At 47.2% G+C, this 27854-nt stretch overlaps 3 protein-coding genes across 7 annotated transcripts in view; 1 reads left to right on the top strand and 2 right to left on the bottom strand.

The window, feature by feature from the left end:
* Positions 1-27283, bottom strand: part of LOC104008051 (small integral membrane protein 11B) — a 47342-nt gene extending 20059 nt beyond the window's left edge. The window contains exons 1-3 of one of the 2 annotated variants that reach the window (XM_054675093.1): positions 27196-27283; positions 6791-6979; positions 3923-4595 (exon numbers count right to left, since the gene is read on the bottom strand). In XM_054675093.1, the coding sequence (XP_054531068.1) occupies positions 4590-4595; positions 6791-6979; positions 27196-27207 (207 nt within the window). In that variant the 5' untranslated portion in view covers positions 27208-27283 and the 3' untranslated portion in view covers positions 3923-4589. Of the gene's footprint in view, positions 1-3922; positions 4596-6790; positions 6980-27195 lie in introns of those variants that run through there. The other variant, XR_008541433.2, reaches the window with a different exon arrangement.
* On the bottom strand, positions 3923-27284 carry SMIM11 (small integral membrane protein 11). 4 transcript variants are annotated; one of them, XR_008541434.2, is made up of 4 exons: positions 27196-27284; positions 21061-21227; positions 7668-8060; positions 6859-6979 (listed from the first exon to the last, which is right to left on the bottom strand). XR_008541434.2 is itself a non-coding variant. In XM_009457239.4 (3 exons), exons 1-2 carry the CDS (start codon positions 27205-27207, stop codon positions 21063-21065), a joined length of 177 nt encoding a protein of 58 aa, XP_009455514.1. In that variant the 5' UTR covers positions 27208-27284; the 3' UTR covers positions 3923-4595; positions 21061-21062. The 4 variants fall into 4 exon arrangements, 3 of the variants coding, with proteins under 3 accessions (XP_009455514.1, XP_024208198.1, XP_003949206.1); XM_009457239.4 differs by lacking the exons at positions 6859-6979; positions 7668-8060 and adding an exon at positions 3923-4595; XM_024352430.2 differs by lacking the exon at positions 7668-8060 and having other exon boundaries at positions 6845-6979.
* On the top strand, positions 5553-6590 carry C21orf140 (chromosome 21 open reading frame 140). The gene has a single exon (XM_003949158.5). It carries the CDS (start codon positions 5614-5616, stop codon positions 6367-6369), a length of 756 nt encoding a protein of 251 aa, XP_003949207.3. The 5' UTR covers positions 5553-5613; the 3' UTR covers positions 6370-6590.
* Positions 27285-27854: the final 570 nt, after the last annotated feature.

Raw genomic sequence — 27854 nt, 5'->3', positions numbered from 1 at the left:
GTTGTCTGCGGGTTTGTTTTCTGCGGGTTTGTTGTCTGTGGGTTTGTTGTCTGCGGGTTTGTTCTCTGTGTGTTTGTTGTCTGTGGGTTTGTTCTCTGTGGGTTTGTTTTCTGCGGGTTTGTTGTCTGTGGGTTTGTTGTTTATGGGTTTGTTCTCTGTGTGTTTGTTGTCTGTGGGTTTGTTCTCTGTGTGTTTGTTGTCTGTGGGTTTGTTGTCTCTAGGCTTGTTGTCTGGGTTTTTTGTCTCTAGGTTTGTTGTCTGTGGGTTTGTTCTCTGTGGGTTTGTTGTCTGTGAGTTTGTTGTCTCTGGGTTTGTTCTCTGCGGGTTTGTTTTCTGCGGGTTTGTTGTCTGTGGGCTTGTTGTCTGTGGGTTTGTTGTCTCTGGGTTTGTTCTCTGTGGGTTTGTTCTCTGTGGGTTTGTTGTCTGTGGGTTTGTTGTCTGTGGGTTTGTTCTCTCTGGGTTTGTTCTCTGTGGGTTTGTTGTCTGTGGGTTTGTTGTCTCTGGGTTTGTTCTCTGTGGGTTTGTTTCTGCGGGTTTGTTGTCTGTGGGTTTGTTTTCTGTGGGTTTGTTCTCTGTGGGTTTGTTCTCTGTGTTTCCTTTCCGCCCCGCTTTTCACAGGAGAATGCCAGGCCCTCTGTAGTTTGTTGCCTGGGAGGAGATTCAAGATGCCAGGCCAAAAACCTGAGGGCTGACCCTTTCCCTGTGTACGGTGGGGAGGTTGTGGTACCTGTCCCAGAGAGGGATGGGACAGGGGACCGTGACACTGAAGGGAGAGAAGAAGGGGCAGAGTTGTCCACAAGCCTAGGGTTGAACAGAGGCTTCTGAGGCAGGGAACTGAGGCTCATGGCTCTTGTTCTCAAGAAGATGACTGGGCCACCTGGGAGTGTGACTTTGGGTTTACCTAAATGGGCTGGATCCTGGCTTTGAAATTCTCAGCCTCAGCAAAGATGCCAGTGCCCACATGATGGGACCACAAGGGCTTGGGTCTGGGCACCTAGACCCAAGCATCAGCTAAGGGTGACCTCAAGGCCCTGGGTCTGGGCACCTAGACCCAAGCATCAGCTAAGGGTGACCTCAAGGCCCTGCCTGTGCACTGGCCTTGGGAAGTGGGGTGGGGTAAGAACCTCCAACCATGTCCAAGTCCCATATGACTTGATTTAAATAAATAAATGTGATGTTTCCCACAAAACTGAATTTGTGGATAAGATTCATACCAGCCACATGTATACACACATCTATTTATAGGAGCAACTGCTTTGGGTTTTTGTTTGTTTTGTTTGTTTTTGGTGATTTGGTGTTTTTTGTTGTTTTGGGTTTTTGTTGTTGTTGTTGTTGTTGTTTGTTTGTTTTGTACTACCAGTTTCTAAATATTCCTTCTTCTTTGATGAAGAATGTGATCTATGGCGGGTGGAAGATGGCCCAACAGCCTGGCAGCAACACTCACGTATTGAGTTTAGGGACCCACCTGTGTCCTGAAAGTTCAAGTTAAGACTTTGTCTTGCAACTGAACAATCTTTATCTCCCAATTATATGAAATCAATTTAAATGAATTAAACAAATTACAATGTCCCACTTGAGCATATCAGTTACCTGGGCAGTGGAGAAGAATTAGAAGTAAAGAAGTGCCTTCTAGGAAAGCAGATAGTAGTGACTCGGGGTGGAGGGAGAAGCTGCCATGGGAAAAGTGTGTAGGGCTCCCGACCTGGGAGGTCCCTGCAAAGGTGTCTGCCTGAGCAGTCCTACAGAGACCTGTCCACACTGCCTCCTAGTGGTCGCTCCATCACCTTCCGAACACTCCAAAGTTGGGGAGGTGGCCCCAGGAAGCCCACTTCTCTCTCCCAGGCCGTTGGCAGCCTCTGCTGGAGTGGGCAGCGGGGAGGGGAAGCCCCGGGAGGCTGGAGACTCCTGAGGAAGGGAGGACAAGGAGCCTCAGGTGGAGGGAGGGGAGTCCTAGGAGCTGGCTGCTTGGCTTGGCAGAGGCTGCAGAGGAAGTGAGAGAGTATGTTAACAAGCACAGGAAGGTTCTCTGAGTTTCTCTGGCCATCCATGGTGCAATGGTTTGCGTGAGTCCAGGCCCCCATTTATCGGGGCAAACTACTTCTGGCTCCTTGTGCAAAAGCAGTTCCTGGCCAGATGCTGGCTTGGCCTGTCCCGGGGTGGTGGGTGGGGGGCACAGATGAGTCTCTGCAGAGACCTCTCTGTTGGTGCCTCTTAGGCTCTGGGACCACACCCCCAGTCCATGTGTCCCACATTGTGCCCCTAAGCTGTGGCCTGGCAGGTGCTGCTGTCAGAACCAGCCTGAGTATGGGCTCCAAGTGAACCCCAGTCAAAAGCTCCAGGATCCCATGAGTCCTCCTTTGGCTAGTTTTCTCCACACCCAGCCCCCACCACCAGTGCCACCCCCCACTTCATGCTGCCTCTAAAATGATCTTCAAGGATGTCTGAATTGTGCATTTTATATCAAGTTCTTCTTGTCATTGTTTTCATAATATATTGCCAGATTTACTCATAATTAAAGAAGTTAAAACAATGAAATGATCTTTTTGTCTATCAGATTGATAAAGGTTAAAAATCACTGGCTGGGCGCAGTGGCTCGCGCCTGTAATCCCAGCACTTTGGAAGGCTGAGGCAGACAGATCACCTGAAGTCAGGAGCTCGAGACCAGCCTGGCCAACATGGCGAAACCCTGTCTCTTCTAAAAATACAAAAATTAGCCAGGTGTGGTGGCACGCGCCTGTAGTCCCAGCTACTTGGGAGGCTAAAGCAGAAGACTCGCTTGAACCCAGGAGGTGGAGGTTGCAGTGAGCTGAGAACACACCACTGCACTCCAGCCTGAGTGAGAGTGAAATTCCACCTCAAAAAAAAAAATTAATATCAAGTGGCAGCTGAGAAATGGACATGAGTTTCAAAATAATAATACCAGCATCATTATTAACAATAAAACTACTGAGTACCATTTAAGATTTCATGTGTTTTTCTTTGTCCTTAGCTTATACTCTACTGGAGAATATATGATCAAAATACTGTGTTGTAGGGTCATTTGAAAGAAATTCAACTCTGTGTGATTTTGGAACTGACATGATAAGCAGCTGGGTTCATCAGTTACTGTTTGTATTGTTTAGAGATCATTTTGTTTTATTTTTATTTTTGATTTGCCTTTGTTTTTGTTTGTGTATAAATTTAAGGGGTACAAGTGCAGGTGTGCAGTTTTGTCAAATGGATTGATTGTTCAGTGGTGATGTCTGGGCTTTGAGTGTAGTAGTGTACATCGTACTCATTAAATAATTTCTCATCCCTCACCCTAATCCTATCCTCTTTTTTTTTCTTTTTTTAGATGGAGTCTTGCTCTGTTGCCCAGGCTGGAGTGCAGTGGTGCAATCTCGGCTCATGATTCTCGTGCCTCAGCCTCCCAAGTAGCTGGGATTACAGGCACGCACCACTATGCCCAGTTAATTTTTTTGTATTTTCAGTTGAGATGGGGTTTCACCATGTTGGCCAGGCTGGTCTTGAACTCCTGACCTCAAGTGATCCACCCACTTTGGCCTCCCAAAGTGCTGAGATTACAGGTGTCAGCCACCATGTCTGACTAATTTGTTTGCATTTTAGTAGAGAAGGGGTTTCACCATGTTGGCCAGGCTTGTCTCAAGCTCCTGGCCTCAAATGGTCCTCCCATCTCAGCCTCCCTTTCGAAGTCCATTATTTTACATTCTGTACCCATGTGTACACATTATTTAGCTCCCACTTAAAGGTGAGAACATGTGGCATCTGACTTTCTGTTTCTGAATTATTTCACTTAGAATAATGCCCTCCAGTTCTGTCCATGTTGCTGCAAGAGACGTGATTTCATTCTTTTTTATGGCTGAGTAATATTTTTTAATGTAAAAGTGTTGACATTTTCCAAAATGAAAACTGTAAAACAAGATACATTTGAAGAAGTCTACAGTGTTTGCTTTATTCATGTTGTTTATGCGTTAAAATATAAGCACATTGCATACATAAGCATATTTACGCCCACATCTAAAAGATAACATATTATATATACTTTTCCATACTTCTGAACAAGCGTCTCATATCCATAACTAAAAATTAGATGAGAAAGGCAAAGAACTCTTGTCTTAGAATTGACTTCATTGCACTATATAGCATTTCACACTGCGGTTCCAGGCCACAGGGTCCCTTGGGTAGGGGGAGACAAAGGGTGTGGCTGACAGGGAGACTCTAGGACTACCATTGCCACTTCCACCAGAGCAGTCACACTTCTGTTCCACATAGTTGGCATCCAAATTTGATTTGAAAAACAGTTTCCACTACTAAAAGAAAAATCCTATGAGAAAATGACCACAAGCCAATTATCCACTCAAACCTGCTGATCCTGGCCTCTGGGAGAGGCTGTTTGGAGACCACATGTTTCATATTAACTTTACCATGATGAGATTATCTTACTGTCTGGGGTCATCCAAACTTGAGCTCCAAGAAAACCCCTGTGTGAGGGAAAAAAAAAATCCTCCTCCATTCAACAGTAGAGCAAAGGACCTGACCAATCATTTTGTCCACGTCTTCATCCTTCATGCCCATTTTATGAAATGTCTTTAGCTCTGATTAAAGAGGCAAGAAAATACAAAGGAAGAGATGGTTAGAGTTTGAAGCAAACCGTCATTTTGCCTGAGTTTATAAAATTAAAAGTGCTTTCAAGATGAGGTATTGAATTAGTTCAATAACTGCAAGCTCCGGGTGGGCGCAGTGGCTCACATCTGTAATCCCAGCACTTTGGGAGGCCGAGGCGGGCAGATCACGAGGTCAGGAGATCGAGACCATCCTGACTAACACGGTGAAACCCCATCTCTACTAAAAATACAAATAATTAGCCGGGCGTGGTGGAAGGTGCCTGTAGTCCCAGCTACTCGGGAGGCTGAGGCAAGAGAATCACTTGAACCCGGGAGGCGGAAGTTGCAGTGAGCCGAGATCGTGCCACTGCACTCCAGCCTGGGCAACAGAGAGAGACTCCCTCTCAGAAAAAAAAAAAAAAAAAAAAAAAAAAAAAGACCTGCAAGCTCCAGTGGAAGCTAGGTGTGCAGACTGACTTTCTTTTGCAATTTGCCATACCTTCCTTCTGCCACCTGGAAAAAATCACTCTTAGTTGTGCAAATGGGAAGGCAACTGGCACAAATTCTATGCATACACAGACACACAACACGTAAGTCCAGGACTCCCTGGGTGTGTCATGACAATACCCCTGGTGCCTGGCACAATGCCTGGTGTATAGCAGGTGCTCAGTACATATTTTTGAAATGGATGAATGAATGTAAACATTTCTCCCCATCTTAAGCCAAATGGGTAGGCTCATTACTATTAAAAGATTGCCAACCTCTGTCTCAGACCTATTGCAGAAGTGATGTCAAAGTAGCATTTTTATGGGTAGCGTCTGCAATTCCCATATTTTATGGGTCAGCAGGGAGTTGTTCTGAGTATTTATTCCATGATGCTTGAAATCTGAAGTGTATGCGTGGGACTGGCACCGCTGTAAGAAAGCCCTTTATGAGGTCATCATCCCCCACTTGCCATCTCTCCCCAGATGCAGATGTGCAAGCTTTTAAAAACACTTGAGAAGCCACCATGCCTCGCTTTGCAAGCCCTCTTTTAAGAAATGTCATTATCAGAAGTCAATTTGATGGCATCAAGAGGAAGCAATGCCTCCAATATCTGAAAACCCTGAGAACACTGCAATATGATGGATTTAAGACCGTATATTTTGGGGAAACCAATATCCCAGAAAGTCTCGTAACTGGGGAAGATATTAGTGATGGATATTTCATACAAACCCCAACTTGGTGTATTGTGCATGCTGCGGGTAGTCAAGGATGGGTGCCTTGGAAATATCGGGTGTTCCTAAGAGACGAGCTGTGTATCAAACAAGAAGACAGCCTCTTCTCTGAGTTCTGTGATGTGGTGAGGAAGGCCTACGGAAAGTGTGTCATCGTGGTCAAAGAGAGAAGGCAGCAGGAAGAGCAGAGGCCAAAGGAAGACAGAGAGGCTGAGGGCCAGTTCTATATCCCTACAGTCATTAGCTTAGCAAGCATTATGTGTTGCCCAGAGGTGGCCAAGTCCTGTGGCCATGAACTACTCTCTCTGCCTTCCCCTTGTAATTATCTGAACCCTTTAGACTCAGCCTGGTCTTCTCTGAAATGGTTTATCATCAATAACAGAAACGAGTTTTGTTTGCATTCCATTGACAGTGGCTATTCTTACCAATGTATACTTTTCAGCCATTTAATTAGCAAAGGAATTGAAAGGATAAACGCAAGCAAGTGGAGAACATTAACTAGCAAAGTACGGAGATGGGAAAACTACTATCTTGGGAAATTTTCTTAAGGGCGGTTCCTCCAACAAGCAGTGAGGCTGCTACATGTCTGGTCTTTACCGTCAACTCTGTCGAGATGGATTCCACACCATTGCAGCCAAAGATACTTCAACAGTGACCTCACATGGGGTGCTGCGAGAACTGGGTTGCTCCTAAGGATGTTGGCAAAGCGCTTTGAGTTTACTAGAAGTTTCATTAAAATTTGTTGGTAAGTTAGGGGTCTCGACTCTTATCTTGTGAAGGCTACTTTGAGGGCTTTGTCAAGGGGAGGATTAGGTCTAACCCAGCCCAAAGGTGGATGGCAATAAGCAGGGGTGAGCAGGCTGAAAGGTTGAGTGGTCGAAATTTAGGTCTGAGAAAAAAAGAGAACCAGTGTGCAGTCATCCCCCAAAAAGCCCAAATTAAATAGTGTGCCAACGAGTTTCCACCCACCAAAGTAATCCACAGGGATCCAGCTTGCCATGGGCGAGATATTGTCCAGATGGTCGCCAAGCAAGACTCCCTCCTCCCAATTGTCCTTCCTTCCTTGTCAGCAAAGCGGTGGAGGATGAGTGAGAGGCAGCCGCAGAGGGGAAACTCCATCCGGACCCTCCAAGGGGAGTAGGTGGTCCCAGTTAGGACCTGGAAAGTTATGACAGTGGTGGGTTCAAGTGGGCTATGGTGGGCAAAGGGGTGGCACGCATGGGGGTCTGCAGAGACCACTTATCCAGCCAATCTCCCCGCCAACTCCAGAAATTCCAGCAGGTCATTAGACTGTGCCGTGGAGTTTCATCTCGAGACCCTGTAGCTGAGCCACTTGCAGCTGGGACAACACCTCCCTATTTAGGTTTGGGGCTGCTGCCGATGTCCGTTGTAAGAATTTGTGGTTGTCTTTTTCATTTTTATAGAAAAAGACTTGACCCCTGTTAAACATATCATAAAATTCACTGTTGGTTATGTACATTCAGACAGTCATTTTAGAGGTAATCATTCTGAGGTGTGTAAAAAGAATAATTTATGGCTGGGCACAATGGCTCACACCTGCAATCCCAGCACTTTGGGAGGCCGAGGCAGGAGGACTGCTTGAGGTCACGAGTTCAAGACCAGCCTGGGAAACACAGCAAGACCTCATCTCTACAAAAATATTTAAAAATAGCTGGGCTGAGTGGCATGCATCTATAGTCCTAGCTACTTGGGAGGCTGAGGGAGGAGGATCACTTGAGCCAGAAGTTTGAGACTACAGTGAGCTATGGTTGTCCACTGCACTCCAGCCTGGGTGACAAAGTGAAACCCTGCCTGTAAAAGAAAAAAAAAAATTTTGTACACTTACATGGGATGTTGGTAGCGGTGGTGGGTGGTGGGGCACCCACTCAATTCACTCAATTCTGCATGAAACTAAAAAATGGCTCTAAAAAATAAGGTCTATGAAAAAAAACAATTTATGAACATTTCTGGACTGGGCACAGTGGCTTATGCCTGTACCAGCAATTTGGAAGGCCAAGGTGAAAGGATTGCTTGAGTTCAGAAGTTCGAGGCCAGCAACATGGTGAAACCTCGTCTCTACAAAAAATACCAAAATTCGCTGGGCATGGTGGCGCACACCTATGTTCCCAGCTGCTAGGGTGGCTGAGGTGGGAGAATCACTTGAGCCCTGGGAGGTGGAGGTTGTATTGAGCAGAGATTGCACCACTGCACTCCAACCTGGGTAACAGAGTCAGACTGTCTGAAAAAGAAAAGAAAAGGAGAAAGAAAGAAAGAATTTCTACCCAGAATTTCCTGACAGCCATGTGCAGAAAGCATCCCATTGTTTGCTTGCCTTCTTTCCCTCCTGAACCTTCCTGTATTATTCAGAAAGGCTTTGTCAGATGAAAGCGAATGTTCAGTGCTTTTCAGCAACTAAGTGTCCACCACTTCTCAGCATTTTGTCATGGTTACAAAGGGAATCCTGGTAACATTTTTCCTGGAGATTAATCACACCTCAAACAGCTGACCACTCAGAACTATAAAGTTTCCACTGTTGCAGGCCTCACTTGACAGTCAACAGTGCTATATTAGTTTGTCGTGACTGTTGAAACAAATTACCACAGGCTTGGTGGCTTAAAACAACAGAAATTAAGCCAGATGTAGTGGCTGTGGTTGCAGCTACTCGGGAGGCTGAGGCAGGAGGACCGCTTGAGCCTAGGAGCTTGAGGCTACAGTGAGCTCTGATCGCACCACTGCACGCCAGCCTGGGTGACAGAGTGAGACCCTGTCTCAAAAAGAAAGAGAGAGAAGGGAGAAAGGAGGGGGGCTAAGGAGGAGAGGGAGGGGAGAGAGAGAAAGAAAGAAAGAAGAAAGAAAGAAGGAAGGGAGGGAGGGAAGGGAGGGAGGAAGGAAGGAGGGGAGGGAGGGGAGGGGAGAAGGAGGGGGAGGGGGGCAGGGGAGAGGGAGGGGGGAGGGGGCAGGGGAGAGGGAGGGGGCAGGGGGGAAGGGGGCAGGGGAGGGAAAGGGAAGGGAAAGAGGAAGGGGGACGGGAAGGGAAAGAGGCCAGGCACGGTGGCTCAGTGGCTCATGCCTGTAATCCCAGCACTTTGGGAGCCTGAGGTCGGAGGAGCACTTGAGGTCAGGAGTTGGAGACCAGCCTGGCCAACATGGTGAAACTCCATCTCTACTAAAAATACAAAAATTTGCTGGGCATGGTGGTGGGCGCCTGTAATTCCAGCTCTTGGGTGGCTGAGGAAGGAGAATCACTTGAACCTGGGAGGCAGAGGTTGTAGTGAGCCGAGATCACACCATCACATTCCTGCCCGGGCAACAGAGCAAGACTCCATCTCCAAAAAAAAACAAAAAAAAAAAGAGAGAGAAAGAAAAGAAAAAGGATAGGACAGGACAGGACAGAGAAGACAGCCAAAGGCAAGCTGTTGGCAGGGCAGCACTCTCTCCAGAGGCTCCAGGGAGGACCTGTTTCTTGCCTCTTCCAGCTTCTGGTGGCCACCGGCATTCCTGGGCTTGTGGCCACACCACTTTCTCATCCTGTGTCAAATCTCCCTCTGCCTCCCTCTTATAAGGACCTGAGATTGCATTCAGGGCCCACCTGAGTAATCTAAAACCATCTTCACATCTCAAAATCCTTAACTTGGTCACATAGGCAGACCTTTTTCCATCTAAAGCAACATTCATAGGTTCCAGGGAACAGGACCTTGAGATCTTTGGTGGCCACTGTTCAGCCAGCCACAGGTGCTAAAGGAAGTCTTGCTCTGCCAATAGAAACATTGCATTTCTCATTGGCAATTAACCTGGTGAAATAACTCCTATTGTATGGTATATTTGTGAGGTCTTTTTCCCTCAGGATTTCATGTACGTTTTAGGATTTAAGTTCCTTGAGAGCAAACCATGGTACTCAAACTTCCTTGGTCACTTCAATGTGCTGTCATTGTGCAGGCCCACGTGTGGGTGGCCTGAGTTTTGGGAGATGAGTGGGTTTTGCCCTACATCCTGTTTATTCCATGCCTCTGCGGTTCTGGAATAATAGGCACCAACAGCTACACGTGCTGGGCACCGTGGCTCACTCCTGTAATCCCAGCACTTTGGGGGGCCGAGGTGGGCAGATCATTTGAGGTAAGGGGTTCGAGACCAGCCCGACCAACATGGTGAAACCCCATCTCTACTAAAATACGAAAATTAGACAGGTGTGTTGGCGGGCACTTGTAATCTCAGCTACTCAGGGGGCTGAGGCAGCAGAATCACTGGAATCCTAGAGGTGGAGGTTGCAGTGAGCTGAGATCGTGCCACTGCACTCCAGCCTGGGTGACAGAGCAAGACTCCCTCTCAAAATAAATAAATAAATAAATAAATAAATAAATAAATAAATAAATAAATGTGGAAAACTGAGGCCCAGAGAGATTCAACCCAGAATTCACGCTTAGAGCCATTCTTCATGCTGCCTTGCCACTAACGCATAACTATTATAATTTAATTCTCTTAATCCTGTCAGTTGTTTTACAGATGAGGAAACTGAGGCACTGGCAAGGCACTGGGGCCAAGAGATTCTGAAGCCCATGCTCCTCACCACCGTGCTTAGCTTAGTTATTGAAGCTGAGCTTTTCCTTTTTCACCCCCGTCATTTCTATGTCGCAAGACTCACCTCTGACCTCAGATGAGACACCAGCCGCTAAAATGGCCAACTCCCCTGGACACCAAAAAATTTTATTTCAACATAAAAGAGGAGACAGAATATCCTTTAAAGACACATTATTTTACAGCGATAAAAAAGGAATGTTTTTAGGTTATCAGCTAAAGATAAACCAACAGGAGCTATTTTTGTTTGAAAACTAAAGCAATTTAATAAAACAGATTTAGAGTTCTATTCCTTTGAGGCCTTGTAAAAATTATTAGAAAAGAGGAAAGAAGGATCAAAAGGAATACCCTTTAATGTGCAATTTGGTTACATAAGATTGTATTCATAATTAAGAAATGTTGCTTTATACTAAACCTGAAAACTTCCCATAGAAAGTAATAGAAAGTTCACCGGGCTTTTGGAATTGGATGGACCTAGTTGGAATCTTGAGTTTCTAGCTTCGTAGTTATATGTTCTGGATAAGTTGCTTTACTTCCTTGAGGCTCAATCAACTCCTTAATAAAATACAGTGGGACTTTAAAATCACATAACCTGGCCAGGAGCAGTGGCTCACGCCTGTAATCCCAACATTTTAGGAGGCCAAGGTGGGCAGATCATTTGAGGTTGGGAGTTCGAGACCAGCCTGGCCAACAAGGCAAAAACCCATCTCTACTAAAAATACAAAAATTAGCCTGGCATGGTGGCACATGCCTGTAATCCCAGCTACTCAGGAGGCTGAGGCAGAAGAATCGCTTGAACCTGGGAGGCGGAGGTTGCAGTGAGCCGAGATCGTGCCACTGCACTCCAGCCTGGGTGACAGAGCAAGACTCCATCTCAAAAAAAAAAAAAAATCACATAACCTGCGCCAAGCCACTGCATTGTGTCTGGCACCCACTGAGTGAGTGGTCCATGGTAAGGTCGAAGCAAACATGTCCACAATTAGACCTGCCATCACTGATCTCATTTCCTTTTCACTCTTTGAGAAAAACTTTTGTTCCTTTTTATCGCTGGCATCTAATGAGGGTGGACACATCTTAAGATACTTTGATCAGAGGAAACTTTGTTCTCTGGCATTTCCTTTAAGACCATCTGCAATATCTGCAATCGGTTAGGGAATTAATAATAAGAAGAGGTTTCTTCTGGTGGGGGTGGGACAGGATGGCTGGTGAGGACAGCCCACAGTCTCTTTGGGAGCAGCCATATTTAGAGCACTGTATTTAGTTAAGAGCGGGTGACCACACGCAGCAACGCAGGGCTGAGCCACATATCTCTAGACATGTCCACTAGAAGTGAGCTCCTGATGTTGGTGGCACTATTCTCCTTCTGAGTGGTTGGCTGATGGAACATCCCAGCCTCTCTGGCCTTCCCCATCACTAATACCCACAGCCCCTCTCCCTCCCACGGATCAAGGTGGCTTTCAAGGTGGGGGTGCATTAGGAAATGGTGCTGCCCCTACAAGGACCTAAGAGGTAAATTAGCAAATGGGGTTCGTTGGCCATTGGCTCAATCCAATTGGGTTGGATGGAGCCCCTGCCTGGCCAACTGGTGGCTGAGTTGCCCACCGAGGTAGTATACACTCCTTCCATTTGTGATTGTCCTGCCACATGCAAACCATCTTTACATGCTTGACCTCATTCAGTTCAGACAAACACTGTACAGTAGGGAGGGCAGTGATCATTGAGCTCACTTTACAAAGGCCAGGCTAGGGTGGTGACCGACTCACCTAGCCACGTACGTAACAGTAGTAACAGGAGGGTCAGGACCAGAATCCAAGTCTTCATATCAGGAAGCCCTTGCGCCCATCTCTAACTGGCTCCATGTGTCAGCTAAAACAGGTGAACTATGAATAGACCACAGAGATGCCAACAAAATAGAAGCCACCCCACCACCACCACCAAAAATAAGAAGTGTCAAGGTGTCAGTTCAGGGGTGAAATGATGGATTCATGGTCACTGAGAGCCCAGGATCCTATCTTTTTACTCCATTGTCCTAGATTTGGTTCAGGTCTCAAACTCACCTCTTAGTCCAAAGTGGCTGCGGAACAAGCGATTGCATTAGTATTCCAGGCAGCCAAACAGGAGAAAGGGAGGAAGAGGGGCCCATCCTGTCCCTTTTAAAGATCCTTCCAGGAAGTCCCACACTACACTTCCACTTAAACCTGATTGGCCAGACTTGGTTGCGAGAGAAGGTGGGAAATGTAGTCCTTTATTTTGAGTGACCATACGGCCAGGTAAAAGTCAGGGTTCTATTACTAGGGAGAAGGGGAGAAGGAACACTGAGGAAGGCAGCTAATGGTCTTGGCCATACTCCCTGCTCCCTTTCCTCTGGTGCTACCAGTCATCCACTCATCAAATACTGGAGCACCTTCTGTGTGCCTGGCTGGGTGCGTCAGGGCCAGGAGTACCAAGGAAAACAAGCCTGGACCCTCAAGGTCCAGGTCTGGTGTGGAGGTGGGGGCCACCTCCCACTCAGTGAGATGTTGGAGATTTGCGTAGTGAGAGCTGAGAGTCCAGGGCCTGGCGCTGAAGAGCTGTGGGCAGGGTTGCAGGAAGAGGTGAAACTGAAGTGGAGGACAGAAAGAAGAATGGGGATTTCACCACAGAGAGAAAAGGAGGAAAAGAGGAAGGCCCACCCAGGCAGAAGCCCAAGTGAACCAAGCCTACCACTGACCCAGCATTAAACAAAAATTATGGGAGGCTGTTGTTTTGGACTGAGATCCTGCACTAGGCCCCAACAGATCAGACCAAACCAAACCAAAATGGAGTCAGTCATGCTAAGAGCCATATAATCAACCCAAAACCTTAATAAGGAAGCAGGTAGGTCCCCAAACAGATTAGTTTTTCCTGAAAACAGGAGCTTCTCGTCTACCTGAGTCAGCATGATTAGGAGGTCCTGAAGTAACCTGATGTTAACCCATCAGCTTCTTTTCTATTGTTCTGTTTCCTTGTCCCCACCTTACAAAGCCCACTGTTCTGCAATTGTCCGGTGGGAGCTCTTGCTCTGTTTTATAGAAGGGAGGCTGCCGCATTCATGAATCAAGAATAAAAGACAATGAGGTCTATGACTAAATTTGTTGCAGTTTTGTCTTTTGACATTGGGCACAGGGTGCGTCTGTGAGTGATGTGTGTGTGTGCGGTGTGTGTGTGTGTGTGTCCATGAAAACCATCTGTGTGTTGAGTGGAGAGTAGGTCACAGGGTGGGAAATGCAAGCAGAATGAACAGAAGAATGGAAGTGTAGATAGGAACAGGATGGAAAAAGATACAACAAGCAATGCTGGCCTCTGTCACCATCGTGTCACTGACGCTGACATCTTGAAGATTTTATGTCCCAGACTTCGAAGTACAAAAACTCTCGCTTTACTTTACTTGGCTCAGACTCGACAGCACAGGTGTGAAAAGTCCAGTCTCACAGTGAGACCATGAGGGCTGGTTCCTGTCTCTGCCTCCCACCAGCTGGGGGACCTTAGGCAGGGCCTCTCTGCCTCAGTTTCCTCATCTGCGAAAAGGGGATGATACCGTTACCCTCTGTGGAGGCAGCTGTGAGCTCTTGGGGAGTAAGGGCTGAAGGATTTGCTGCCTCGCGTGCGCTGTCTCCTGCCCCTCCTCCCACCTTTCCCGATGGCTCCTTCCCAGGTTGGGCTCCTGCTGCCTCTCCCTCTGCCCATCTTCTACAGTGTAGGTCTCAAAAGGAGGGTCAAGAATTGCCTGGGGATGTTCGTATCACAAATTCCTGGTCCTTCTCCTGCAGGTTCTGATGCGGTGGACCTGGAATCCAGCCCAGGAGTCTGCATTTTATTTTTATTTTTATTTTTATTTTTTAGGTTTTTTTTTTTTTTTTTTTTTTGGACACAGAGTCTCACTCTTTTACCCAGGGTGGAGTGCAGTGGTGCGATGCACTGCAACCTCCGCCTCCCGGGTTCAAGCAATTCTCCTGCCTCAGCCTCTCGAGGAGCTGGGATTACAGGCATGCACCACTACGCCCAGCTAATTTTTGGTTTTCTTTTAGTAGAGACAGGGTTTCACCACGTTGGCCAGGCTGGTCTCAAACTCCTGACCTCAGGTGATCCTCCTGTCTCGGCCTCCACTAGGATTACAGGCATGAGCCACCGCACCAGGCCAGAGTCTGCATTTTAAATGGCCTCTCCTGCTTGCTCATGTGTGAGAACTCATCCTCCTTTCTCTTCTCCTTCTAGACTCTCCACCGTCCATCCTCTGGCTTCACTCTGACACAGATGAGACCTGCATGAGGGAGCTCCCTCATGGTGTGATGGTGCGTGGGTTTCTAGCAGTGGGTCAGGAGCTCTCCAACGTCAGGCCTGGGTCCCTGCCATCTCTGCCTGTGGGGCCTGGCACAGAGCAGGGCACTAAGCAAAGCTCCAGGAACATTTGTGTAATCAACTCGGGGTGAGGTGGAGAACTCTAAAGATCCAGGCATCTGGAAGTCTTCGGGAATGAGACATTGACAGCTACGTTTCCCTATAGACAGAATTTGAAGAAAGCTTGGCAGAGGCAACCCTTTTGAAAGAATCCCAGACTCTTTGTTTGAATTATTTGGTTTCTGAGATTCCTCACGTATGTCTGTGTTATGTATGTGCTTGTTAAACAGACTGTGTGAAATGGCTGAACCTCTTCTTCACGCCTGAGGTCATCACCATGAACATAACATCATCACGTGTGGCATCCCATGTGGGACGCTGTGGCTGCTGCAGTGTCTGGCGCATGAAGAGCACATGGTGAGTTCTCAAGTCTGCTTCTCAAAGACCGTCCCTCTTGCTCAAAGGTATTTCTGCTGCTGACAGCCTTTCTTCCTTTCTGTTTCTAATATGTTGTAAGCTTGAAAACCAAACAAATGTGTTGCGAATGTGTGAATGTGTGTAACAGATCAAGCAGGATGTGCATGAGGGACTCTGGGGCTCTCCGTGGGTGGAGAATGTGGATGTTGGCTTCTGGCCTTCACAACGCATTTCAGGTCCTTTGTGTTTGTTCTCGGTGATGGTCCAGCGGGTTGAGGGATTGCTGTGGTCCAGGTGGGGTCCTGCTAGTGGGCTTTACCAGTCTCTACAACCAGCGGTGCATGCATCCACCCAATAATTTAACATCAAACTACACATCTACCAACTTCATGTACCTAAGGAGTGGAATGATAGCAAGAACTCCGCCTTGAAAACCCCTAACCTCTGAGCCTTCAGAGAGACCGATTTGAATAAGAACTCCATCTCCTGCGCGGCCTGCCTTACTGCAATTAAACTCTTTCTTTATTGAAACAAACAAACAAACAAAAAACCCAAAACGTAAAAAACGAACAAAATCCCTTCAATTAGTGATTAATCATCTCCCCCTAGTGGTAGAAGGGTGCATAGGAAAAGTAACCAAGCAAAAACAAAACTCCCAAAGGCTCTTCAGAAAAAACCTACACCCAGCCTGGGCAGTACAGCGTGACCCTTGTCTCTAAACAAAAGATAAATAAATTAGCAGGGCCTAGTCCCAGCTACTCGGGAGGCTGAGGTGGGAAGATCGCTTGAGCCCAGGAGTTCAAGGCTGCAATGAGCTATGATTGTACCATTGCACTCCAACCTGGGGGACACAGCACGTCCTCATCTCTAAAAAAACAAAAGCAAAAACAAAAAACAGAAAAGCCACGGGCACTGTTGGGATGATCAGTGGTTTAGTCCAGTCCTTATGTCACCTTCTACCTAATTTTCCAAGATGGCCAGATCTTCCACAAATTCCAAAGTGTAGCTTTAAATCCCAAAGCCTAGAAAAGCGCTTGTGTTTAGCACATGAGTGTCTACTGGTCAGCAGATCCTCCGCCTTGGACTTATGAGGCACACAGGCGGGTGGGCATGAGGGAGGAAAGTGGTGCCAAGGTAGTAGGTCTGATGCCAGCCAAGGCAGGAGCAGGTGATACCCTACACCTGCAGGGTGGGCAGCAGAGAGGCCAGGCCCCTGGGGCAGGAACATGGGCCAGGGTGGGTGGGGTAACCTGCCAGGGTGCAAGGAGGCCCTGACAAAGGGAGGATGGTAGGCCACGGCCCAGGGTCAGTTCTAGGCCCCATCTGAGCATGTCACGAAAGCGTGGGGATGGCAGAAATCCAAGGGCATCCCACCTCTGCTGTGGTCTTCCATTCACGTTCTAACAGGACCCCAGGCCGCAGCAGGATTAGGCAGAATAAAGTCACCAGGGCTCCTGGCAAAGGCTGGAGCGGCCTCCTTCAGAGAGAATGAGGTCTGGGCTTACGTGAAAGTCCACTTTGACTATGGTGAGCACTGCAGCTTGTAGGAGCAGGGTCTGTCTGTCCTCAGAACTTTGTAAATTCTTTCCTGCTTCCTAAATTGTGCTGAAGAGCATCCAGCAAGCACAGTGCAATTTAAGATGGAACTCCCCTGACTCCCCACATGGAAAACGCAATGTTCGACACAAACTGGGCCAGGACGGGGAGACGTTTACTAACACACACTCCTGCAAGTTTCCCATGCAGCCATCAGCAACCAGACCAAACACTCCGCCCTGCTTCCAGTGCCAGCTGCTGCCACCTCACTCCCCATCCACTCTGGGGTCTTGCGAGAAGTGGGAGAGCATGAGCTCTTGTCACAGGGATCTGCGTGTGTTAGGTGCTGAGTAAAACATCTTCCCATCCTCCCTGCCCTTGGTTCCAGTGGCTCCTAGGGTGCCCTACCCTTCATTTCTCATCAGCAAATCCCAAGGAGCAAACAGGTGAGGAGAGGACAAAACACACCCTAGGGCTCCCAACGATTCCTCCCTGCGAGGACCCTCATGGTTAACACAGGAGTCACCTTTCCTGGACACACACAGCCTCCCTCCACCCTAACAATGAAAACACTCCAAAACACTCTCACAGGGGCGTAGCACCTGTAGGAGGAAAAGATGAGAAAGGAGGGTATGGGAGGGCAGCCTATGAGGGGGCCTGGGGTCGGGGGTAGCTGGCCGAAGCACCCAGTGCTGGGGACCCCACTCCCACAGCAGATGTTTCTGCACCACCTTGTCCTCTATGGAAGCCTCTCACCTGGGACCCCCCAGCTTGAGATGGTGGGGGAGGTGTAGGTTTACAAACCCCCCGCTTTACAACACGGGGTGGAGGGTGCTGTGTAAGAGAAAGAGAAAGAGATACACAATTTGACTTATTCCAAAGGCCACGACTCCTTTTTTTACAAAGGCATTTTATTTTAGTAAACAAAATACTGGTCATTATTTTTTTTTTAATTTTAATTTTGCTTTTTTTTTTTTGGAGACGCAGTCGCTCTGTTGCCCAGGCTGGAGTGCAGTGGCACAACCTAGGCTCACTGCAACCTCCACCTCCCGGATTCAAGCAATTCTCCTGCCTCAGCCTCCCGAGTAGCTGGGATTACAGACGCGCGCCACTACACCTGGCTAATTTTTATATTTTTAGTAGAGACAGGATTTTACCATGTTGGCCAGGCTGGTCTCAAACTCCTGATCTCAGGCGATCCACTCGCCTCGGCCTCCCAAAGTGCTGGGATTTCAGGTAAAAGCCAGCATACCCAGCCAGTACTGGTTCTTTTAAAAACATACACAAATTCACACTATTTTAAGTGAAAGGTCTAGGTTGGGAGTTTATCCTCTGACAAATTATTCAGTAATTAAGTCTTTCTTCTCTTTCTTCTCAGCTGGAGTCCACTCAAGCTGACATTTACATGGCAGAATCTAGAAGGGAAAACCAAAGGGATGAGTAGGAAATGTTTGATAAGAGTATACCTGATGTTTACTGCTCAGCATAAAGACGTATGCTCAGCCATTTAAACTTAACAAGCGGACACCACTCAAGTCTATCACTCAAGTCTATTTATTAACGAATGTATTTTTAGCATCAGTTTCCCTTCCATCTGAAACACCCCACCCCCCTTTTATTTATTTATTTATTTTTTGAAACAGAGTCTCACTCTGTCACCCAGCCTGGAGTGCAGTGGCACAATCTCAGCTCACTGCAACCTGTTTCCCAGGTTCAAGTGATTCTCGTGCCTCGGCCTCCTAAGTAACTGGGATTACTGGCACGTGCCACCACGCCCAGCTAATTTTTGTATTTTTAGTAGAGATGGGGTTTCGCCATGTTGGCCAGGCTGGCCTTGAACTCCTGACCTGAAGTGATCCACCCGCCTCGGCCTCCCAAAGTGCTGGGATTACAGGCGTGAGCCACCGCGCCCGGCCTGAAAACGCTTTTTGTTTGAAGCAAGTCTCTAGTCTTTAAGAAGCTGCCAGCCTAGAGAGGAAGACCAACTCCCTGAGTTGCTTCTAAGCCATCCAGCCCTGACTTAAATGCAGGTCTCTGCTGATGTTTGTGGGAGGAACAAAGCCTTTATGATCTTCCATCTCATCTTTTCTTCCTTTGATCAGTTTAGCACACAAAATGGGATTGTCAGGAATATAAATTCAATCAGCAACATTTTAATTTAAACTGCCTTCCCTCACCCTTTTGAATTTCTCTCCTCCCCATCGTAATGCCTACTCCTAAATTTCAGTCAATCAAACACCTTAAAAAAAAGAAAGAAAGAAAGAAAGTAACTTCTATCTAGCAAAAGCCTACAGTTCACTGGGGACCAGCGAGTGGGCAGCTGCCGGAAGTGGTGAGTAACAGAGTGAAGCATCCCTACGAGCTCACTTGCCTGTATTCAGGAAGGTAGCACAGCTTGGGCTTGGCCATGCTGATTGAATGCATTTGACCTGGGATCAATTTCTGACTCTGTTCTTCACCATGTAGAGTGAGCCATTCTTTCAATCTGAACATGCCTCACAGAGTCATCAGGGCTGAATAACACAGCTGTGCATGAAATGCTTAGCAAAGTCCCCAACACAGAATAACCACTTAGTAGGTGTTGCTACTATTCCTCATCAGTAGGTCTTTAGCCTCAACAAGCCTGACGGCACTGCAAGGGAATTCAGCATGGAATCTCAGAGTGGGCTGGGTTTGGGAGGCCACCTAGCCCAGTGGTTCCTACAATGACCTGTTGCTGAGAAGACAACCTAAGGATTATCTAATGGGTTTTCAAAAGAACAGAGGCTAGGCACAGTGGCTCACACCTGTAACCTCAGCACTTCAGGAGGCTGAGGCGAAAGTATCGCTTGAGCCCAGGAGTACAAGACCAGCCTGGGCAACACAGCAAGACCCCTTCTCTACTAAAAATTGTTTTAAAAACCTAGCCGGGTGTGGTGGCATGCTCCTGTAGTCCTAGCTACTCGGGAGGCTGAGTTGGGAGGACTGCTTGAGCCCAGGAGGCTGAGGCTGCAGTGAGCTGAGATTGTGCCACTGCACCACTCTAGCCTAGATGACAGAGTAGGATCCCCTATCTTAAAAACAACAACAAAAACCAACACCCAAACCTAACCAGAGCCATTATGGAATCTCTCTGGGCTGAAGCCTGGGAATCTTCATTTAAACAAACACCTGGGCAATTCTGATCATTAGCTAGGTTTGGGAACCACAGATCTAGAACCCCACCGCCACCATATTTGAATCCTTTTTTTTTTAAGACAGGGTCTCGCTCTGTCACTCAGGCTGGAGTGCAGTGGTGTGATCATGCCTCACTGCAGCCTTGAACTTCTGGGCTCAAGCAATCCTCCACCTCAGTCTCCTGAGTAGTTGGGACTACACACCCAATAAGTGTGCAGCTAAGTTTTATTTTGTTGTTGTTGTTTTTAATTTTTGTAGAGACAGGGTTTCACTATGTTGCCCAGGCTGGTCTTGAACTCATTGGCTCAAGTGATCCTCCCACCTTTGCCTCCCAAAGCACTGGGATTACAGGCATGAGTCACCACACCTGGCTGAATCCCCTGATTTTTAAAGTACAGAACTCAACCTGCAAAGTGAAGAAACTGCATCAACACACTGGAATCAAGGTAACTGTGAATTGTCATGTGTTAAATCTGTAACAGGGGCTTAACAGGAACTTTCTGGTGCCTTGATGTATTGTAACTCCCCAAGTGTGTTCTAAGCCCACCAGTGTGCACTGTGATAGGCACTGGGTGACAACGATGAGTGTACCCTCAGGCCTGGTGAGGAGGTCCTTGGGAAGAACCTAATAAGCAAGGCCAAAGGCCATGGTGGCTGAGGAATGGCCTGCAGGGGGATGGGGAGTGGGCACAAGTGGCAAATGAGGTCTGGGTTAAGACCAGACTGGGAAGGGATTTATTTGTCATACCATGGAGTCAGACTTTATCTTAAAGGTAACAGGGTTTCTTAATCTTGGAATTTCAAATGACCTGTGACTCCCCACATCTGCAAACTTCTCCCCACACACAAATGCAGATGGTTTCAGTATGTGTGCCTCTCTGGGAAGAAGGTCCACAGCTGTCACTGAGTCCTCAATTCTTAACCCAATACCTGTCAAGAACCATTGCCACCGCAGGTTTCAAGAAGGATGAACTAATGCTCCGTGCACCTTGGCTCAGCAGCACTCACATCCCAGGACCAGGATCTGCACACCTGGCCCTTTGTGGAGCAGTTCTACCTTAGAGAACAGGTGAGGCCACATGCCCCCACGCAGCCCTTCAGACCCGACGGACAGGGAGGTCGCAGACCTCTCTTGTTCATTGATTGGTCACCCCAACCCACTGGCCAGCTCCCATTTGCAAGGTTGGGTGCTGTGGACTCACCTTCAGTTATCTTTTTTCTCTGATTGCTTCTTCCTTTCAGCCTCCAGTTTTTGTTGTTTTGCCTCCAACCTTTTTCTTTGGTACATTTTCACCCCAGCAAATGTCAGGCAGAGAATTAATGTTTTTGCTGCCAAGATATACAGCAGCAGGGGCACGTGCTCAAGAACCTTCAAGAAGAAAGAAGCCATGCTAACTAATGTTCCATCACTGATATGGGAGGTTTCTTTTATGATCCTTCAGTCAACAAATATTTACTTAGCACCTATTCTGCAACAGGCACGAGGATAGGGGGCTGGAGCTACCCTGGAGACCAAGCAGAAAAGGTCTCTATCCCCATGGGGCCAACAGTCAAGTTACAGCTCTGCTCTTTGCTGCTTGCTTGCGGCTGGCTTCATGGAGGGGACCACCGGTCATCCACAGGCGTGGGGACTCTGGTCTCTCACAGCTCAACCGTGCAACCTGCTGATCACCCAGGCCGTTGCTTCTGAGGCAGCAGCCAGATCCAGTGAAAGGAGCTGGAGCCCGGAGGCCTGGGTCAGAGCTCTACTTTACCACCGACTGACCGTGTGACCTGGGTCGGGCAATGAGCTCCTTTCTTTCTGAGCTCCTGCCCCTTCATCTACAAAGTAAGGGTGAATCAGACCTTGCTTCTGGAAACTGCAGCTTTAGTACTCTGGGATTTTCTCTTGTTTCTAGAGACTCACTAGCACTGGCACTTGCTGGTAAAATAAAACACGACAGAACTCAAAACATTAAAACATGGCTACCTACTAACTGCTCTTGCAACCCCATTCACTAAAATAAAGTCTAGGGAAACACTATGCATTTGAATTACTCACTCTTTGCACTAGTAGGTTTTTTGTGTGAAATTCTATATATTGCAATAGTACTTCAAAGCAAATATTAGTTCCATACACATGGTTAGCATGACCTGAATGATATTTATGTGCTTTTTGTGTGATTAAAAATTCCCTCCCAAATAGTGAAAAGGTGTGCTTTGGTTGAGCAATCATTATTTTACAGGACCAGGTAGGATTTTATCCCAATGAAATCCTTATTTCTGTCAATCACTTATTATATGAAATACCAATGAGATTCCACTGTGGGGGATACATGTGCACCTCCCTCTAATAGTCTAACCGAAGTTGATCTGAACCTAGTTAGTGTGTACAATATGCTCACAGAACCGGGGGGCTGGAAAGAACTTTCAAGGGGACCTACTCGACCCCCTGGTTATATGAGCAAGGAAAGAAGAGCTCCTGGAGGTTGAGAGGTTGAGGGTCCCACAGCTCCCTCATGAGGAGCCAGTTGGAAGGACATTCTGACCCCGGGGCCAGTCTCCCTTCCACTGATGCCTGATTTTCAATAAACTGAAATTCATGAAATCACAGTGTATGTCGATGAATGTTCCTATGATTGTATCGAAACTCTTTATGACTCAGAACTAGATGTGGATTTCACGCTTAGAAGCTGTAGCATCAGCTGCTGTAGACTGGGAACTCAGGGCATGCAAAGTGCCTTATGCGGCTTTCCCTTCTGCCCTTAGCCACCTCCATGAGCAGATGGCTCGCCCTGACTGCGGCGGAGCCGAGAAAATGCAGAGGCGGGGAGGCCAGCAGTCAGCGAGGCAGGGCCTGACCCAGCTCCAAATGCTCCACAGCCCAACTCTGTAGCATCACGCTGTCCTGTACTATATATGATTCATTCCTCACACCCATCCACTTCACATTTACAATATGCAAATACACTATGGCTTGGCTACTGAATTTTCCAGAGGCAACTAGACTCGCTACCTCTGAAATCATTTAACTGGTTATGTATGGATATTTGCAGAAGGATATAGCATGATATGATAGAAATACAATGAAAATCATGGGAGGAGGCAGGGACGCAAATACTTAAATCGTTTTAATTTTACTAAAACAGAACACAAGAACACTCAGTAATTAGCTAATAGTTTTCAACCATGATATCGTTTTAACAGTAAAGAATAAGCACAACACATACACTTCAGAAAGATCACTCTGGCATCAGTACAAAGACTAAAAAGTTCCGAAAGTGAAACTTTTCAACTTTTTACTCTGGTAAATATGACGAGCTTTAAACACTGACTTCATTTCCAGGTTCTTCTTCCCTCAGACCTAGGCTAATCCCCTCCCTCCAGTAAACCCTGAAATCCTGTTTTCTTGAAGGTTCACATTTTAGAGGTGAAGGTTTGACGCCATGCATACAAACCAGCTATGAAAAGAATGTTGTTGTATAAACTTCTTTTTGTTTGCTAGGATTTTCCAGGCTACCTGAGGCAATGACTCACACTGGGAAAAGCTAATCTCTTCCAGCTTTCTCAGTCTCTCTGAATAAACCTATGGGGCCCTATTATTATTATTATTTTTCTCGAGACAGAGTCTTGCTCTGTCACCCAGGCTGGAGTGCAATGGCACCATCTCAGCTCACTGCAACCTCCACCTCCTGGGTTCAAGCAATTCTGCCTCAGCCTCCCGAGTAGCTGGGATTACAGGCATGCGGCATCATGCCCAGCTAATTTTTTGTATTTTTAGTAGAGACAGGGTTTCACCATGTTGGCCGGCTGGTCTCCAACTCCCGACCTCGTGATCCACCCACCTCGGCCTCCCAAAGTGCTAGGATTACAGGTGTGAGCCACTGCACCCGGCCGGGGCCCTATTACTAATATAACAAAGCCCATGTTACTGCCCATAGCTATCTACAATCCAGATAGGAAACTCAGCTTTAGCAATTGCAGGAATGTACTCTCTCATCCAGAAGTTAGAAAACCCATGGAAATGGAAACGCATCAGCCAATGGACCCTAGTGGGAGGCTTCAGTGTTCACTTTGTTTTACAGGCAGTGGAAACGCATGGCAAGAGGCAGAAGTGTGGACTGAGAAGGACGCAGCACAAGGGCAGCAGAGGTCAAGAACATTCACAGGGTAAAGCGAAGGGCTCCGGGGCCCCCTTCCTGCCCCTCTCTTAGGCACTAACCTTCAGTGGTATGAAACCCCTTCCTCCAATTTCCTTTTAACAAACCCCTTACATCTCTTGAAACATACAGACCTTCAGGGAGGAAAATGAATGCTGCCAGGGTGGACTGGATCTATATGAATATTTTTTTGAGACTCCAACCAGGCTGGAGTACAGTGGCATGATCACGGCTTCCCACAGCCCTGACCTCCCAGGCTCAAGCAATCCTCCCACCTCAGCCTCCCGAGTAGACAGGACTACAGACACATGACACCATGCCCAGCTATTTTTTTCTGATTTTTTGTAGAGCTGGGGTCCCACTATGTTGCCCAGGCTGGTGCTGAACTCCTGGGTTCATGTGATCTTCCCACCTCAGCCTCCCAAAGTGCTAGGATTACAGGGGTGAGCCACCATGCCTGGCCTAGATCTACATCAATTTTTAAAAACAAAACCCCAATATCTGTGAAATGGGAATAACCAAGTTTTTAAATAATGAGGCCATACTTGTTGCTAACGCACAGGTAGCACTGTTGACTGTCGCTGCCAGCCATGGCCCACTGAGCCAGAGGGGGAAGGCCACCAGACGTACTGCGGGCTACTGAACCTTCCACCTTCTGCAGCTCTCTGCAATCAGGGCCATGACTGTCTTTCTTTTTTTTTTTTTTTTTTTTCCTTTTGAGACAGGGTCTCACCCTGTCGCCCAGGCTGGAGTGCAGGGGCATGATCTCGGCTCACTGCAACCTCCACTTCCCAGGCTCAAGCAATTCTCCAGCCTCAGCTTCCCGAGTAGCTGGGACTACACGTACGCATCTCCATGCCCAGCTAATCTTTGTATTTTTTTGTAGAGACGGGGTTTCGCCACATTGTCCAGGCTGTTCTCAAACTCCTGAGCTCAAAGTGATCTGCCTGCCTCGGCCTCCCAAAGTGCTGGGATTACAGGCATGAGCCACCACGCCCGGCCTGCGGCCATTCCTTTCTAACACTACACGAGATGGGGCTGTATTTAAACACGAAGCTGCTCCCTGGTAGCCACTTCCCTGGTGCAGAAGCTGGGAAGGTTTGGGCAGACTTTGTTCCTGATGACAGAAAAAACTGTCACAAGCAAGACTGGCCCGAGTGGTCACATGGGTTGGTGTCACTCTACAATTAAAGAGGAAAACTTCCCACGCATTGCCTTCGACCAGCGTGCTCCAGCACCGCCTGGAACTTGTAAGAAGTGCAAATTCTCAGGCCCCAGCCAGATCTACCCAATCAGAAACTCTGGGAGTGGGGCTCGAAATCCTTGCCTTAACTAGTGCTCAGGAGTGAGAAACACCACCTTGAGGCATTAGGTTTAATGTTTTGAACCCTTGCCCTTAGTACCAGTTACTGCCTCTCTCCTCTACTGACTTAGCCACTGCAGTGGGCGAATGGCCTCCCTAAACCTCACCCCACACTGCTTTCCGCTCCTTCCCCTCTCCATCCTCTCACTGCCTCTTCTTTCCTTCCCAACCTTTCCACTGTGAGCTCTGATCCTCAAGGCATGCTAAACAAACTGTCCTATATCTTCCCACCCTTCACAGAACACTCACTCTGCCATCTTTAACTTATACAAGTTCCTGGGCCCTCAGCCTTCCTGCAGGGCCTGCCAAGCCCCTCACCCCACAGAGCTGGGGAAGATGGGAAAGCTACCTTCCTGGCTCCCTGATCCTGCTTCCAGACCTTTCCAGTTTCTCCTTGCAATAGAAAACCACTGGATGTTTTGAAGAAAATGCTTATAATAATTGAAAAAACATGTAAAATAAGATCCTATGCATGAAAACACGCCACACATATATACAGAAAAAGATGAATATACCGAGATTGTTAATAGTAGCCATTTCTAGATGGTGAGACAATGCATGATTTTTGCTTGATATTAGACTTTGCAAAGTGACTATAATAAATATATTTTAGTGGCTGCTCTCTTAAACAACCTCCACCTCACCTTATTGACTTCCGGGACTTAAGATGACATTCTCCTTTCCCTCAGTGGAACCTGATTGCTGACCTACTCTCTGGCTGCCCTTGAACTTCTGCTCCCACCAGTTGAATCTAATGTTTCACAGGGGTCAGGTGTGTTTACTCGCCAAGCAGTTTGTTTAAGTTGTACTTGATGCTATGTTCCATAACTTATTCGAACATTACGCTTGTGAAATATGACTGTGTAAAGCAAAAGTTTTTATGAAAACTAAGTTGAATACTTTGAAAGACTCAAGTTTGAGTTGGAAAAAAAATGCCGTTGGCAAGTCAACTGTAAAAGATCAGGAAAGAGTATGAAACACTGGAAAGATTTTGTGTATGCACTGCTCATAAGATCTTAATCCACTGTCTTAGTCAATTCAGCTCCTAGAACAAAGGACCACAGACTGGGTGACTTATTAAAGAGGTACTTGTCACAGTTCGAAAGGCTGAAAGCCTGAGGATCAGGGCGCAGTACAGGGGGGTTCTAGCGGAGTCCTCTTCCAGGCTGCTGACGGCTGGCTTCTTGTTGTACCCCCAACATGGCAGAAAGAGGGTAAGAGAGCTCCCTGGAGCCCTTCTAATAAGCTCACTATTCCAAACATTAGGGCTCCAGCCTCATCACCTAATTACCTCTTACAAGCTCCAACTCCAAATATCATCACACTGGGCACTACGGTTGCAACATATGAACTTGGGGAAACACAAACATTCAGTCCACTGCATCTACTTTAAAGGAACCAAAATGGCCTGAGCACAGTGGTTCATTCTTGTAATCCCGACACTTTGGGAGGCTCAGGCAGGAGGACTGCTTGAGCCCAGGAGTTCAAGACCAGCCTGGACAACATAGTGGAGCCCTATCTCTACAAAAAAATGTGTAAAAAAAGAAAGCACAATGCAAAATTGCAGGTAAAGCTTTAAAGGTATAGTTTTTGTAAGAAAAGTGAGGAAGATTTGAAGTTAGTGAATGCACACTCGAAGAAAAGGCCTGACCTTCTTCCAGAAGTCCAGCGAATAAATGTACATTTATGTTTTAACTTAAAATGAAACATAAATATTATGCTTTCACCTACTTTTTCTTTTTAATCAAGCTACTGGTGTAGAACTGTTATTCTGAATTTTCACAATCAGGAGGAAGAAAAAACCCCAAGCCATAAATATTTAAAATGATACTCACCTTCCAATTCATGGTAGACTGTGAATTCACTCCTGATCAACACAAGCCCCCAACAGACAAGTACATGAGAGGCAGCTGGAAGGTCTGATCTGGGCAGGAAGAAAGAAACAGGTCAATTTGGAGTTCCTAGGGCAGACCACCTTAGAAAGATATCTCTTTGATGGAGAGAGGGAATGTGAACAGAAAGTGAGCTCCACAGAGAGGTGGGCTGTGTCCTGACAAGGCGATTGAGAGACTGGTGGGAAGTGGATGGGCTGGGCGAGGGCCCAGACAGGCCTGGCCCTTGCTAAGCAGAAAGCTCTCCTCACCAGCTGTCTGTAGCCGCCAGCAGCACAGCGCCGCTTCTGAGGGGACATGGGCTCCCATCCCATTCATCTGTGTGAACCCAAGGGCCCAAGTCTAAAATCTGTCCCTCCACCTGCCTCCAGACCTAAACGCAAGCTGGTTTGGGAGTGAGTGTCTTTGTCAAGTCCTCTGAGTGTTAATTAAACTCATCTTGGTTTTTTGAAGATTATCTGGGAGCAAGGGAATAAGTGACAGGGCAGAAAAATTGTTGGATGCAATTCAGATGCAGAATTTTCTCTAAAGCTTGAGGGAGACCTAGTAGAAGGTAGGGAAGGAAGTGGTATCAGAGAGGATGGTGAATTGTGAATTCCAGA

This window comes from Pan troglodytes, chromosome 22 (genome assembly GCF_028858775.2).
Source record: "Pan troglodytes isolate AG18354 chromosome 22, NHGRI_mPanTro3-v2.0_pri, whole genome shotgun sequence".
Classification (NCBI taxonomy): domain Eukaryota; kingdom Metazoa; phylum Chordata; class Mammalia; order Primates; family Hominidae; genus Pan; species Pan troglodytes.
The sequence above is the reverse complement of the archived record's forward strand: the minus strand, read 5'-3'. Positions and strand labels throughout refer to the sequence as shown.